This window comes from Oenanthe melanoleuca, chromosome 11 (genome assembly GCF_029582105.1).
Source record: "Oenanthe melanoleuca isolate GR-GAL-2019-014 chromosome 11, OMel1.0, whole genome shotgun sequence".
In the NCBI taxonomy this organism is placed as follows: Eukaryota; Metazoa; Chordata; class Aves; order Passeriformes; family Muscicapidae; genus Oenanthe; species Oenanthe melanoleuca.
In genome coordinates this window covers 1,515,786-1,527,863 of record NC_079345.1, presented here as the reverse complement: position 1 = coordinate 1,527,863, position 12,078 = coordinate 1,515,786, and the positions used below count along the sequence as shown (strand labels likewise).

Below are 12,078 nucleotides of genomic sequence, written 5' to 3'. Positions count from 1 at the left end.
CGGTGACACCAGTGCTGCTCATCCCTGTGCCAGGGCTCCCAGTGACACCAGTGCTGCTCATCCCTGTGCCAGGGCTCTCAGCAACACCAGTGCTGCTCATCCCTGTGCCAGGGCTCCCGGTGACACGAGTGCTGATCATCCCTGTGCCAGGGCTCTCGGTGACACCAGTGCTGATCATCCCTGTGCCAGGGCTCCCAGTGACACGAGTGCTGATCATCCCTGTGCCAGGGCTCTCGGTGACACTGTCCCCTCTGTCCCCCTGCAGGGCTGAGCCAGCCGAACAACGCGTCCCTTCGGAAGTGCAGCCTGAGCGCGTTCCTGCCCGAGGCGCTGCCCGCCCTGCCGCAGCACGTGGTGCTGCCCGGCCCCGACTCCGCCCCGGTACCGGCACCGGCACCGGCACCGCCCGCCTCGCCCCCCGACCCCAGAGCCGGCAAACTCTCACCGCCAGCCCAGCCGCAGAACGGGGAAGGTCCTTCCTCCTCCTCCTGCTCCTCCTCCTCGTCCGGCGAGCCCGTGCGCATCAAGGAGGAGCCGGCCGGCAGCCCGGGCAGCGAGGCAGAGGCGCCCCGGAGCGGGGAGGGGGCGGGCAGCCCCCAGCCCGGCTCCCGCACCTCGTCCCCCCGCAGCTTGGCCTCGGCCAAGGTCAAGTCGGAGCTGGCCAGCCCCACGCCGGGCTCCAGCCCCGTGCCCAGCGAGCCGGGGGCGGGCGCGGCGGGCGGCACCGTGTTCCTGCCGCAGTACGTGTTCGGCCACGAGGCCGCCGCGGTGCCGCAGGCGTCGGAGATCCTGGCCAAGATGTCGGAGCTGGTGCACAGCCGGCTGAAGCAGGGCCACGGGGGCGGCGCGGTGCCACCCGCCATCTACGCGGGCACGCCGGTGCCCAAGGGGGCCACCTGCTTCGAGTGCGAGATCACCTTCAACAACATCAACAACTACTACGTGCACAAGCGGCTGTACTGCTCCAGCCGGCACCTGGCCGAGGACAGCCCCCCCGGGCAGCAGCGCAAGCTCAAAGCGCCCCCCGGGCTGCCCAAGGGTCCCCCCGCCCCGGGGACGCTGCTGTCCCCTCCGGCGGGCAACGGGCAGGGCCTGGCAGCGGGGGACGGCGACGCCGGCCGCGATGCCACCCCCCCGGCCACCGCGCCGGAGGGCAAGGCCGAAGAGGGGGGCACCAAAGCGGGATCCCCCGAGGTGGAAGGGGGGTCGGGGCGGTGCAGCGAGGACAGCCAGAGCCCCGCCAGCTCGGCGGGCGACGAGGGGGACGAGGACCCCAGCAAGACTCTGTGCGAGGCGTGCAACATCCGCTTCAGCCGCCACGAGACCTACGTGGTGCACAAGCGCTTCTACTGCGCCTCCCGGCACGACCCGCCCCTGCGCCGCCCCTGCGCCCCCAAAGTGCCCTTCGTGCCGCAGCCGCTGCGCACCCGCAAGCGCCGCAAGCTCTACGAGATCCACGGCGCCGCTCGCCGCCACGCCGAGCCCCCGCCGGAGCCGCCCCCGCCGGCAGAGCCGCCCGTGGTCAGCTCCGAGCCCCGCGCCAGCCCCGATGCCGAGGGTCCCATCGACCTGAGCAAGAAGCCGCGGTGGCAGAGCGAGCCAACACCGGCACCGGCACCGGCACCGGCCCCGCTGCTGCCGCTGGCTGACTACCACGAGTGCACCGCGTGCCGCATCAGCTTCAACAGCCTGGACGCGTACCTGGCGCACAAGAAGTACCAGTGCCCGGCCACGCCGCTGCAGCCCCGCACCCTGGAGCACCTGCAGAAGATGAAGGGGGCCATGGGCGCGCCCCTCAAGGGCCGGCACAGCCCCGGGAGCCCCGGTGAGGGGGACCCCGAAGGAGGGCTGCGGGTGCGGGCGGCCCCGGCGGCGAGCCCCGGCGTCCCCTACCCCGCGGCGGACTCGCTGCAGCGTCACCCCAAAGCTCCCCTGCTCCCAGCGGGTGCCAAGGGTCCCCTCGCCGCGTGTCCCTACTGTCCCCTCAACGGGGCCATCAAGGGCGACCTCCTGGAGCACTTCCGAAACGCCCACGGGCTCTTCGTGGCCAAGCCGCCCTCGGGGTCGGGGCAGGGGCTCCCGGACGCGCTGGCCCCCGCTGCTGGTCCCGGCAGGACGCCCGAGCCCCCCCTGCCCACGGCGTCCCCGCCCGGCCCCCGCCTCCGCCGGGACAGCGCCAAGGAGGGCAGGGACAGCCCCGGCTCCCCCCGAGCCCCCTCCTCGCCCGGAGCCCCCGAGGCGCTGCGGGAGAGCCGCGAGCCCCCCACGCCCCCCGCCTACACGGACAGGGCGGTGCAGACCCCCCCGGGCAAGGCTGTGCCCGGCCCGGTGCCCAACGGCAACCACAGGTACTGTCGCCTCTGCAACATCAAGTTCAGCAGCTTGTCCACCTTCATCGCCCACAAGAAGTATTACTGCTCCTCCCACGCCGCCGAGCACGTCAAGTAACCCCCGCCCAGAGCCCCCCAGCACCGCCTGGGGGGGCTGCAGGGGGATGGAACCGGTGCCTGGCACCCCCATGCCGTGCAGGGGTTGGGGTGATGGAGGATCCCCCCTGGTTTTGGGGTGAGGACCCTGGTGGGGTCAGCCCCGGGGGGAAACTGAGGCAGGGGACGCTGCACAGCCCTGCCCTGGGGGTGCAGGGGGCTTTTCCCCCCCAGGTAGACACTACTGGGGGTGTGGGGGGCACGGGTTTGGCCCCAGCACCCCGGGAAATCTGGGGGTGCCCTCAGCACAGAGCGGACCCTGCACGGAGCCAGCGAGGATGGAGCTGCCCTGGGAACTGTGTGTATAAGTGTGTACAGAAATAAATATGTCTGCTAAACCTCTGTGTAGGGTGGGGACACTGTGGGCACACGGGGACAGCGGGTGGGTGGCTGCAGCTGTGCTGGGGCAGGGCATGACGTCCCCACGCTGTCCCCAGCGCCCCTGGGTGGCACCTTCATCAGCCCAGGGATGTCACACTGTGCCATGGGGCAAAGCTGCTCCCAGCTGCAGCTCAGCTGGTGCTGATGCCTCATTAATTATCAAGCTAATTAAGCCCGGGTGGGGCTCAGCTCTGCCACATGAGCAGTTCCTGCACTGCAGCTCCAGACCCTGCACTGGGTGCCCAGGTGAGTGTGGCTCAGGTGTCCCCCACGGGGTGACAGGGGAAGGTGGCCCTAAGGACCTCCAGAGCATGGCCTCTCACCTCCCCACAGCTCATCCCAGTGCTTCCCAGTATTCCCAGTCCAGCACAGGCAGCAGGGGGTTGTTCCCCTCCCTCCCACCCTCTGGCAGGGTGCTGCTTCAGCATCTTTCTGGGCCCCCCTTGCACACTCAGGGACAGTCCCCAAGGGCCAGGTCACTGCAGCCCAGTGCCCCCAGCTCTGTTTGTTTCCCAGCTGCTCTCCCTGGAGCTGTTGGGCCCTTGGGATGTCCCTGGACGTGGCCAGGCCAGCACCAGCACTGGGGGTTGGGTAAGGCAGGGGTGGGCACAGTGACCGCCCCTGCCCAGGCTGCCAGCAGGGACCCCAGGGACTGGAACACCCCTCCAGGGTGCACAGGGAGCAGGGAAGGGACAGATGTGCCAGCTGGCACCAGGGGCTTTGGGGTTTGCCCCATCACCGTGGTGTGGGTGGCTGCAGTGCCAGGGGAGTCTCAGCTCTGTGCCAGGGAGTGGGAGCCAGGCTCTGGTGCCAGGGAGGAGGAGGATGGAGGCAGCAGCTCCCCTGGGGAAGTGCTTGCATCAGGTTCCCTGCTCACACCTCTTACAGCACCAGCTCAGGGTGCCAAGTAGTGCAAGGGCTGAGTGTCCTGGGTGTCCCCACACCAGCAAAGATAACACAAAACACAGCTGAATCCAGGAGAACTTTACTTAAATAAATATATTTACAGAGCAGCAGCTATTCCAGAGCAGATTTGGCCACACTCAGCCAGCGGAGTGCAAGGAGAGGCTGTGCCAGGCACTGTGGCAGCCTCTGCCCAGGCATTGACCTAGTGCTGGGACCCCCGAGGGGTGGGGGGACAGAGGAGGGGACAGCCAGCCCTCACTGCAACATCTTCTTGTAGGGCAGGGCAGGGAGGCTGCAGGGCAGGAGGTTCTGAAGGGGCAGCGGGTTCTTCTCCTCCTCCTTCTGCTCCTCCTCGGTGGCATCCAGCAGCTGCTGCATGTAGCACGAGGTGCCCAGCAGGACGTGGCCAGTGGCCTGCATGGTGAAGAGCCCCCAGCGCAGGGCTTCCCTGGGCAGGGAGAGCAGGGGTCAGCGTGCCAGGGGAGTGTCCCCAGGGTGGGCGGGGTCCCCAGGGCGGGCAGTGTCCCCAGGGCTGGGCGGGGTCCCCCTGCTCCCCCACACTCACTTCACCAGGCGCCGGGCGCCGTAGCAGCGCAGGTCGTAGGACATGCTGTAGGTGCCATACAGGGTGGCCTTGACGTTGAGGCAGCCCAGGTCCTTCGGGTGGGTCTTGTACAGGTCGAAGGTGACACAGGCCACGTCGATCCTGTGCGGGGGCTTGCGGGACAGGCTCACCTGGTAGCCACGGGACTAGGGAACACAGCACCACGGTCACCCTAACCCTCCCAGTGCCACCGCAGGACACAAACCCACCCTCTCAGGGTCCCCTCACCTTGGGGGCACTCCAGCTCTGCCCTTTGCTCAGGGCCATCAGCGCCGTGTTCTCCTCCAGCGTGCGGAAGAACGACTCTGTCTCCACCGCGGTGCCGTCCTCATCCAGCACCAGCACGACGGGAGCCGGCAGCTCCAGGGCACTCTGGGCCTGCAGAGGGGCTGGGGGTGAGCAGGGCTGCGGGGACAGAGCCCGGACAGACGGACAGAGCGCGCAGGGACGGACAGACCTGGCGCAGCAGCTCGGCCAGGCTCGCGGCCATGACGCCCTTGCGCAGGCTGCGGTCCCAGCTGCACACACGGTAGGGCCGGGCTGGAGGGGCCGGGCTGGCCAGCAGCTGCTGGGTCATGGAGGCACTGGCTGAGACACACCTGGGGAGGGAGACAGGGGCTGGGGTGCTTGAGAGGCAGCAGAGCCCCCCTGGCAGTGGGGGCACGCGGTGGGGACAGGGGTTCCACCATGGCACTTACTTGGACACGGGGGCAGCCAGGCGCTGGCTCAGGGATTTGGCGTATTCCATCTTCCAGGGAGCACGGAGCAGCCTGTGGGAGGAAGGACAGTGGTCTCTGTCAGCTCCTGTTTGCTCCAGATCTGTTCCCACCAGTGTGTTCACCTCCGCTCCAGGGGATCTTCCACTCCTCTCAGCTCCTGTCAGGAGATGTCCCCACTGGCAATTCCGGTGACAGAATTGAGCCCGAGCTCTGTCACCGCTGCCTTTAGAGGGGCTGGTCCTGCCCTTTGGCCAGGGCCAGGCCAGCAGTGGCTGCCTGGCCAGAGTCCCCTGCCAGCAGGGCTCTTGCGTAAAGGGACACGTGGGAGCCTGAGTCAGCGCTGGAGCAAAGGTGAGACACCAGCCTGGGCTGTGCCAGGGCCCCGAGCCCTCCCAGAGGGCAGCCGGGGCTCTGGGAGCCAGAGACACCACGGGAGCAACCCCAGCCCTGCTGATCCACGGAGACCTCAGCCAGGAGCCTCATGGGGAGTCCAGCTGACCCCCATACCCCATACCCCATACCCCATACCCCATACCCCATACCCCATACCCCATACCCCATACCCCATACCCCATACCCCATACCCCATACCCCATACCCCATACCCCATACCCCATACCCCATACCCCATACCCCATACCCCATACCCCATACCCCATACCCCATACCCTCACCTCCAGCAAACACCAGCTCTTCTCCCCAGGATGCTGCCCTCACCTCACCTTATATACCTGTCACAGAGGCTCCTCCTCCCCCCTGGCCGCACCCCCTCCTGCCCAGCCAGTCCCAGCTGGGGGATCTGGGGCGTTTTCCTGGTGGTGTCCATGGGTGGGCTGGAGAAGGGATCCCATACAGATATCTCCATGGGGTGTCACACTGCCAGCCTGTTCCCAGCGGTGTCCAGCGACAGGGAGAGGAGCAACGGCCACAAACCAAACAACGAGAAGTTCCCGCTCAACACTAGGAAAAACTTCCCATGGAGTGTGGCAGAGCCCTGGTACAGCTGCCCAGGGATCTCCCTGTCCGGAGCCATCCCAAACACACCTGGACGTGTTCCTGTGCCACCTGCTTCCTTCCACCCCAAATATTCCCCGATCCTGCGGATTCACCTGCGCACACCTGGAGCCGCGTGTGTGCACATCTGTTGGCGCGTGTGCACCTCCCTCCACGCGCGCGCCCGCGCGCACACACACGCCCCGTTCGCACCTGTGCGCGCTCACCTGTGCGCGCTCACCTGGGTCCGTCCTTGCGGTGCGCGGCCCCTTTAAGGCGGGCGGGGGGGGCAGCAGAGCGCGCGCTCCCCCCTCCCCTCCCTCGCCTCGCGCCGCCGGGGCCCCGTCGCGCGCGGATGACGTCACGCCATGGCCGCCCTGCGCCGCCGCGAGTAGAGGCCGCTCCGCCGCCCCGTCCCGCTCTGCCGCCGCCGCCCCGCCGGCCCCGCCGGCTCCCGCCGCAGCCCCGGCCCGCCCCCGCCGCGCCCCGCACCGCGCCGGGCCCCCGCAGCTCCCCCGACAGCGGTGAGGCGCCGCCCGCGCCGCCGCGGCCTAGCTTGGGATGGGGGGGCGGGCCCGGGCCCGGCGCGGGGAGGGGGAGGGGGGAGCGCGGGGCGGGGGGACAGGGGACACCCCCGGGAACGGAGCGGGGAGGGCAGGGCAGAGCAGGGCAGCGCCCCGCGCTGTTTGCAATGGGGGTCAGGGGGGCCGCGGGGAGGCTGGAGGGCGTTCGGGGATGGCAGAGAGCGGAGATCAATGAATCGCCCCCGTTTCTGCGGGCAATGAATGGGAGCGGGCGCGCGCGGCTCGGGGGAGCTGCCGGACGGACGGGGCTGCAGGTGGCTCTGACTGTCCCCTCTCGCCAGGCACTGGGGACAGGGACAGCGCCAGCAGCCGCGGCCCGGGGGCACAGCAGGAGGAGCCCAGCCTGGCAGGAGACCCTCCGAGGTGAGGGGGGACCGGGGGGACACAAACAGCAGCCCCAGCTGCACGGGGGGCAGTCCTGGCCGGGGTTTGGGGTTCGGAACCTGTGGGGTCGGTTCTGAATGGGTTTGGGGTCCAACACCTGCAGGGTCAGTTCTGAATGGGTTTGGGGGTCCATCAGCTGCAGTGTCAGTTCTGAACAGGTTTGGGGACCATCACTTATGGGGTCAGTTCTGAATGATTTGGGGTTTGGCACCTGCAGGGTCAGTTCTGAATGGGTTTGGGGCCCATCACTTATGGGGTCAGTTCAAAATGGCTTTGGGGTTTGGCACCTGCAGGGTCAGTTCTGGATGGATTTGGGGTCCATCACCTATAGGGTCAGTTCTGAATGGTCTGGCACCTGTGGGGTCAGTTTTGAATGGGTTTGGGATTTGGCACCTGCAGGGTCAGTTCTGGATGGGTTTGGGGCCCATCACTTATAGGGTCAGTTCTGGATGGATCTGGAGTTCCATCACCTGCAGGGTCAGTTCTGGATGAGTTTGGGTTTTGGTACCTGCAGGGTCAGTTCTGGATGGATTTGGGGTCCATCATCTGCAGGGTCAGTTCTGGATGAGTTTGGGGTTTGGCACCTGCAGGGTCAGTTCTGGATGGATTTGGGGTCCATCATCTGCAGGGTCAGTTCTGGATGGATTTGGGGTCCATCACCCATGGGGTCAGTTCCCAGGTGAGTCTCCTCAGAGCTCCAGGGTGTGAATTCTTTCTTCCTAAGGTTTGCCTGGATTCAGGGAAAGGGTCCTGGTTTATCAGGACAACTCTTTGCCAAAGTGCTGATCCAAAATCAGTCTTCTGAGTGGGATTATCCCAAATCCTGCTGGATCCAGGTGCAACCCTGAGAACTCAAACTCAGCATTTGCTGGGGGAGAGCTACAGGAAGGAGACATAGGAAAAAAACCCAACAGCAGCTGCTTTTCCCTTCAGGACCCCAATACAAATCCATGGGGAATATTCTTCTATAGCTTTTCTTCAATCCCAGCTCCTGGAAATGCCTCTCACCACCAAACTGACCCCACAGGGCAGCTGGGTTTGGGGAATTAAAGGGTTCCCTGGGCATCCTCCACCTCAGAGCTCCCTGAGAATGGCAGAGAAATTACTTTGGTTAATTAGCCCTGTTAGCAACTGGAATTCCAGTCAGAGCAGGGCTGCACACAAATTCATCCTTTCAGTGTTCCCTGTTTCCCCTCTCCTGGATCCTGAGGAATTTGATTTCCTGCTCCTGCTGTTGCTGCTTTTCCCTCTGTGGGTTCCTGCCCTTGGTTTCTGCTTTGCCTCTGTTTTTGCAGCTCTTTGTTCCCTCAATCTTTTTGTGCTGCCTTTCTCTCCTCACCTGTCCTGTCAGCACTATTCCCATTCACTCTCCTCACCCCCTCATTGTTCCTGCCTGCACTTAGACCCTGCTCCAGAACTTTTCTGCTCTGCTTTAACCCCATGGAGCTGATTCACAGGAGCTGTTTGATTTTAGAAAGTGGATTTTATCTTTTTATCCCAAAGATTTCAGCCAGAAGGAAAGACCTTCCCTCTCTTTTCTTTCCTGTGACTTCCCCTAGGGCTGCAGAAGGGACAGAAATTGGGAGTGCACTTGGTTTCTCATATCCATAAAAATTTGTAGTGTTTTAAAGCTGAAATTGAAGGCTTTGCCCAGCTCCAGTTTTTTGTAGGAATTCAGTTCCTGGCTGGATTTTCTTCCTTTTTAATTTTGCACCTTTTGGTGCTGTTTAATTAACAAAAGAGAAGAAATTTGGCCTGATTTTGCAGAAAGTAGAAATTCCTGCTCTGACTCTTCTGGCCTTATAAAAATTACCTGACAAAAGTGTGAAGTTCAGGATATTATTTAAAATATATCCTGGGATTCCCTGGTGAGGTGGAAGTGGAGTTTTAAAAGCAACTTAAGTAGCAAAAGGCTTTTCTCTCCCTGCCTTAGGGCTGTGCCAAGGCTGCTTAATCCCAGTGCTTTAAGTTAAAAAATATTGGATATTGTTAAGCTTTGATAAAAAATATCTTACAAAAGAAGTGAAGCAGGTGAATTTCAATTTCTGTAGCAGCTCCACAAATTTCTCCTCCCCTTTTTAAGGGGGAAATGTGTCATTTTAAATGTTTTTAAAAAGGCTTTAGTGGGAATAAATTGGCACAGTGAGGATGACCAGGTGGGATGACTCTGTCCCACCTTGTGCAAGCCATGAAAATCTTATAAATTCAGGAACAATTAATGCTTCATTCCCTGATTTGAAATATTCCAGGCTGTGAAACTTCTGATTCAATGATGTGTTGTGGAACTAAAAGCTCCTCATTTTTGGGAAATTCTGCTGCCAGCTCCTCAGTTTCTTCCCTGAGAACCTGTGACCTGAGGGATGCCCAAAAACAGGGAAAGATTTTTTTTTCTTTTTTTACCTGAAAATGTCCTTTATTTTTTACATTTACTCCCAAACCTCCCCATGGAAAGCCTGGCCCAGCTTTTTTTTTTATTCCAGGAGAAGTTTGTGAGCCTGGATGGAATTCCCAGTGCCCTGTGCTGCTCCAGGCTGCTCCAGACACACTGGAAAGGAATATTTGACACACTTGGAGCAAATTTGAGCCAGTTTTGGAACAGAAATCGTTGTGCAGCTGAGACCAAAGGCAGCTTTGCTTGGATTTTTAAGATTTTTGGAAGATAAAAGGCTGTTCAGTGAGAGGCATTAATACATCCCTGCCTCTTGCCTGAGCTGCAAGTCAAACAAACTTATCTCAGGCTTAGGAGTTAATTTTTTGCTTTTATAGCTGGTTTTGAATCAGGAAGAAACTGGCTCTGTTTTAAGGCATAAAAAAAGGCCAAGTTTATGATTGGGGAGGGTTAAAACCAGGGGGTTTCTGCTCTGCCACTTCTGCCACTGCTGCTTGATTTCAAATATTTCCATGGAGTCGTTTTTTCTCAGCTTTTTGTGATATTTGTCTTTATGTTTCCCTTAAGGACAGCAGAAAACAGTTTAAAATACCTCAAATATTAAAAATAAAAAACAACTCCTAAAAAACACCTCCAAAGAAACACCAAAACCAAACCCAAAAAAAAAACTTCCAAGATTTCAGAAATTTAGGACAAACTGTGATTTGCAGATTAAAAAAGCTCCTCAGAAAAATCTGTCACAATTCCAGAGGTTTGGGGTAAATTGTGATTTGTAGTTTAAAAACCATCTAAAAAAAAAAAAAAAAAAAAGAAAAGAAAAGGAAAATCCTTGCAGAATTTCACAGATTTGGAATAAATTGATTTGTAGATTATTTTAACACTTAAAACTGAAATTAAACTTCCTGTTCTGTTCCATCATTAGCCATTTTTCCTTTTAATTTCCACCTCCCAATTTTTTTTCCTACTGCTGATTTTACCTGTGGACATCTGGGCTTTTTTTGGGGGCATTTCCATGCAGGGTAAGATTGCTGCCAAAATCTGCTTGGTTGTTTTTGGGGAATCTTGGAGCAGCAGCCCAGTGCCTGAATCCAAGAAAATACATCCCAAAAAGGCCCTCCCTGCCTGGATTCTTTTGAATTCTTCTCATTTGGGTCATCATTTATTGTATTTCTTATCATTTCTGCTGATGGAAATTAATAGGAAATTATTACAACTGCTGGATGCTGTGGATTTTATAAAAGGTCAGTGTTTTATATTCCTCACCATCAGAACTTACTTGTTTCCTCCCATCCTTCTAAAGGTCTCCATGTCAAACACAAAAAGCCATTTGCTTCACTTAAATACCTTTTTTTTTATTTTTTTACTTTTTTTTTTTTTTTTTTTTTTTGTGCTGCTTATTTGCAAGAAAACAGAAAACAAATTTCCTGAGTCCAGGTGGCCCTGGCAGCTTTTGATATTTCTGGTGACCTCTCCAGGCTGACCTTTGTGTTCACACCAAGTCACTTCTCAGGCACTTGGGCAATTAAAAATTAAAATCCCCTGCTCTGAACTGGCTCTTAACACCAATAATAATTTGTGCAGGAATTTATGAGCTCAGCATCAGGCTTGATGTGCTCAATAAATGATTTGCTTCAGTTCCATCCTGGGGAACTGCTTGGAGCAGCTTCTGTCTTTTCATTTGGGTTTGACCTTGTCAGGGAAATCAAAACTTTGCTGGGGAGCAAGAAGCAGCTTCAGTGGGCAGAGGGGCAAGAGGAGCTGGGAGGAAACTCAAAATGGGAATTTTCTGCTGCTGATGGTGAGATCACCTCGTGTGTATCAATGAACTGCTACAGCTCTGAGGGCTTGGGGAGAGCAAAGTCAGTCCTAAAACACAGCTTAAGGATGGTGGGAGTTTATTTTCTGGTTTTATCTCCTCTGCAGACCTCCCACAGGATAAGGAGCAGCATTTTCTGGGGTGGGACTTTGATCTTGGGAGTTTGCAGCAAATTCTGTTCATTGCCAGAAGATTTTGGGGGTTCAGGTGCTGGGAAGGCTCAATTTGCTTGACTTGGGACAGGTTTGGTGTGTCTGTGCTGGGAAATCACTTTTCCTGTGCAAAACCAGTTGGGCAAACAGGGAAAAGTGTCAGGAAAAGGTGAAATAGCAGCTTAATAAAAGATTAATAACCTCTGGATAGCTGGGTGTAACATTGTCTGACATTTGTAGCATTTCTGCTCCAAGGGTTTTAAAAATAACAGGTGAAACTCTGCTCATTTATGCCAGGGTTTTGTGGCAGCACTAAATAAACTTGTAGAGAGCAGCCAGAGTAAAACATGGGGCACATTAAAATAAAGGATTTATAATTCTGTAACTTTTCTTCAGGGTATTTAGAACTTTTGTGTGGATGTGGCCCAGTCAGGCACTTCTGTAATTTATGGGGGGGTTTTCTTTCTGGAGTAAAAGAAATTAATGTATGGCCCAGGTTTTTTCCCTTCTTTGCACTTTGCCCTTTTCTGGTGTATTTATTTGATTTATTCTTGGCAGACATGAGATATGTCCCAAGCACATAAAAAGTCTCAGTGCAGGCAGCTGGATGTGCTGCTTTGAAGGAATTTTGGGATCTTTACTGCAGGTTCTGCCCCCTCAGGTG

At 58.3% G+C, this 12,078-nt stretch overlaps 3 protein-coding genes across 11 annotated transcripts in view; 2 read left to right on the top strand and 1 right to left on the bottom strand.

The window, feature by feature from the left end:
* Nucleotides 1-2,828, top strand: part of ZFPM1 (zinc finger protein, FOG family member 1) — a 34,735-nt gene extending 31,907 nt beyond the window's left edge. For all 3 annotated transcript variants that reach the window (XM_056500794.1, XM_056500796.1, XM_056500793.1), the window contains exon 10: nt 266-2,828. In XM_056500794.1, the coding sequence (XP_056356769.1) occupies nt 266-2,448 (2,183 nt within the window). In that variant the 3' untranslated portion in view covers nt 2,449-2,828. The remainder of the gene's footprint in view (nt 1-265) is intronic.
* A 1,008-nt stretch (nt 2,829-3,836) lies between these two features.
* On the bottom strand, nt 3,837-6,442 carry CIDEC (cell death inducing DFFA like effector c). 5 transcript variants are annotated; one of them, XM_056500602.1, is made up of 7 exons: nt 6,331-6,442; nt 5,819-5,980; nt 5,076-5,147; nt 4,835-4,976; nt 4,606-4,755; nt 4,339-4,523; nt 3,837-4,221 (listed from the first exon to the last, which is right to left on the bottom strand). In XM_056500602.1, the coding sequence occupies exons 2-7, from the start codon at nt 5,959-5,961 to the stop codon at nt 4,029-4,031; spliced, it is 885 nt and encodes a 294-aa protein (XP_056356577.1). In that variant the 5' UTR covers nt 5,962-5,980; nt 6,331-6,442; the 3' UTR covers nt 3,837-4,028. The 5 variants fall into 5 exon arrangements, with proteins under 5 accessions (XP_056356577.1, XP_056356575.1, XP_056356576.1 ...); XM_056500600.1 differs by having other exon boundaries at nt 6,317-6,435; XM_056500601.1 differs by having other exon boundaries at nt 6,141-6,362.
* Nucleotides 6,362-12,078, top strand: part of ZC3H18 (zinc finger CCCH-type containing 18) — a 44,028-nt gene continuing 38,311 nt past the window's right edge. For 2 of the 3 annotated variants that reach the window (XM_056500598.1, XM_056500597.1), the window contains exon 1: nt 6,362-6,613. In XM_056500598.1, coding sequence (XP_056356573.1) covers nt 6,445-6,613 — 169 coding nt within the window. In that variant the 5' untranslated portion in view covers nt 6,362-6,444. Of the gene's footprint in view, nt 6,614-6,954; nt 7,037-12,078 lie in introns of all 3 variants that reach the window. The other variant, XM_056500599.1, reaches the window with a different exon arrangement.

Bases quoted from the DNA above. Each gene is read 5' to 3' on its own strand.
- CIDEC (XM_056500602.1), bottom strand. From the start codon at position 5,961: ATGGAGATATCTGTATGGGATCCCTTCTCCAGCCCACCCATGGACACC. The intron at 5,148-5,818 runs GTGAGGTGAGGG...TTCCTCCCACAG, and splicing joins CTCTGTGACAGGTATATAAG to GCTGCTCCGTGCTCCCTGGA. The intron at 4,756-4,834 runs GTCTGTCCGTCC...GCCCCTCTGCAG, and splicing joins TGGCCGAGCTGCTGCGCCAG to GCCCAGAGTGCCCTGGAGCT.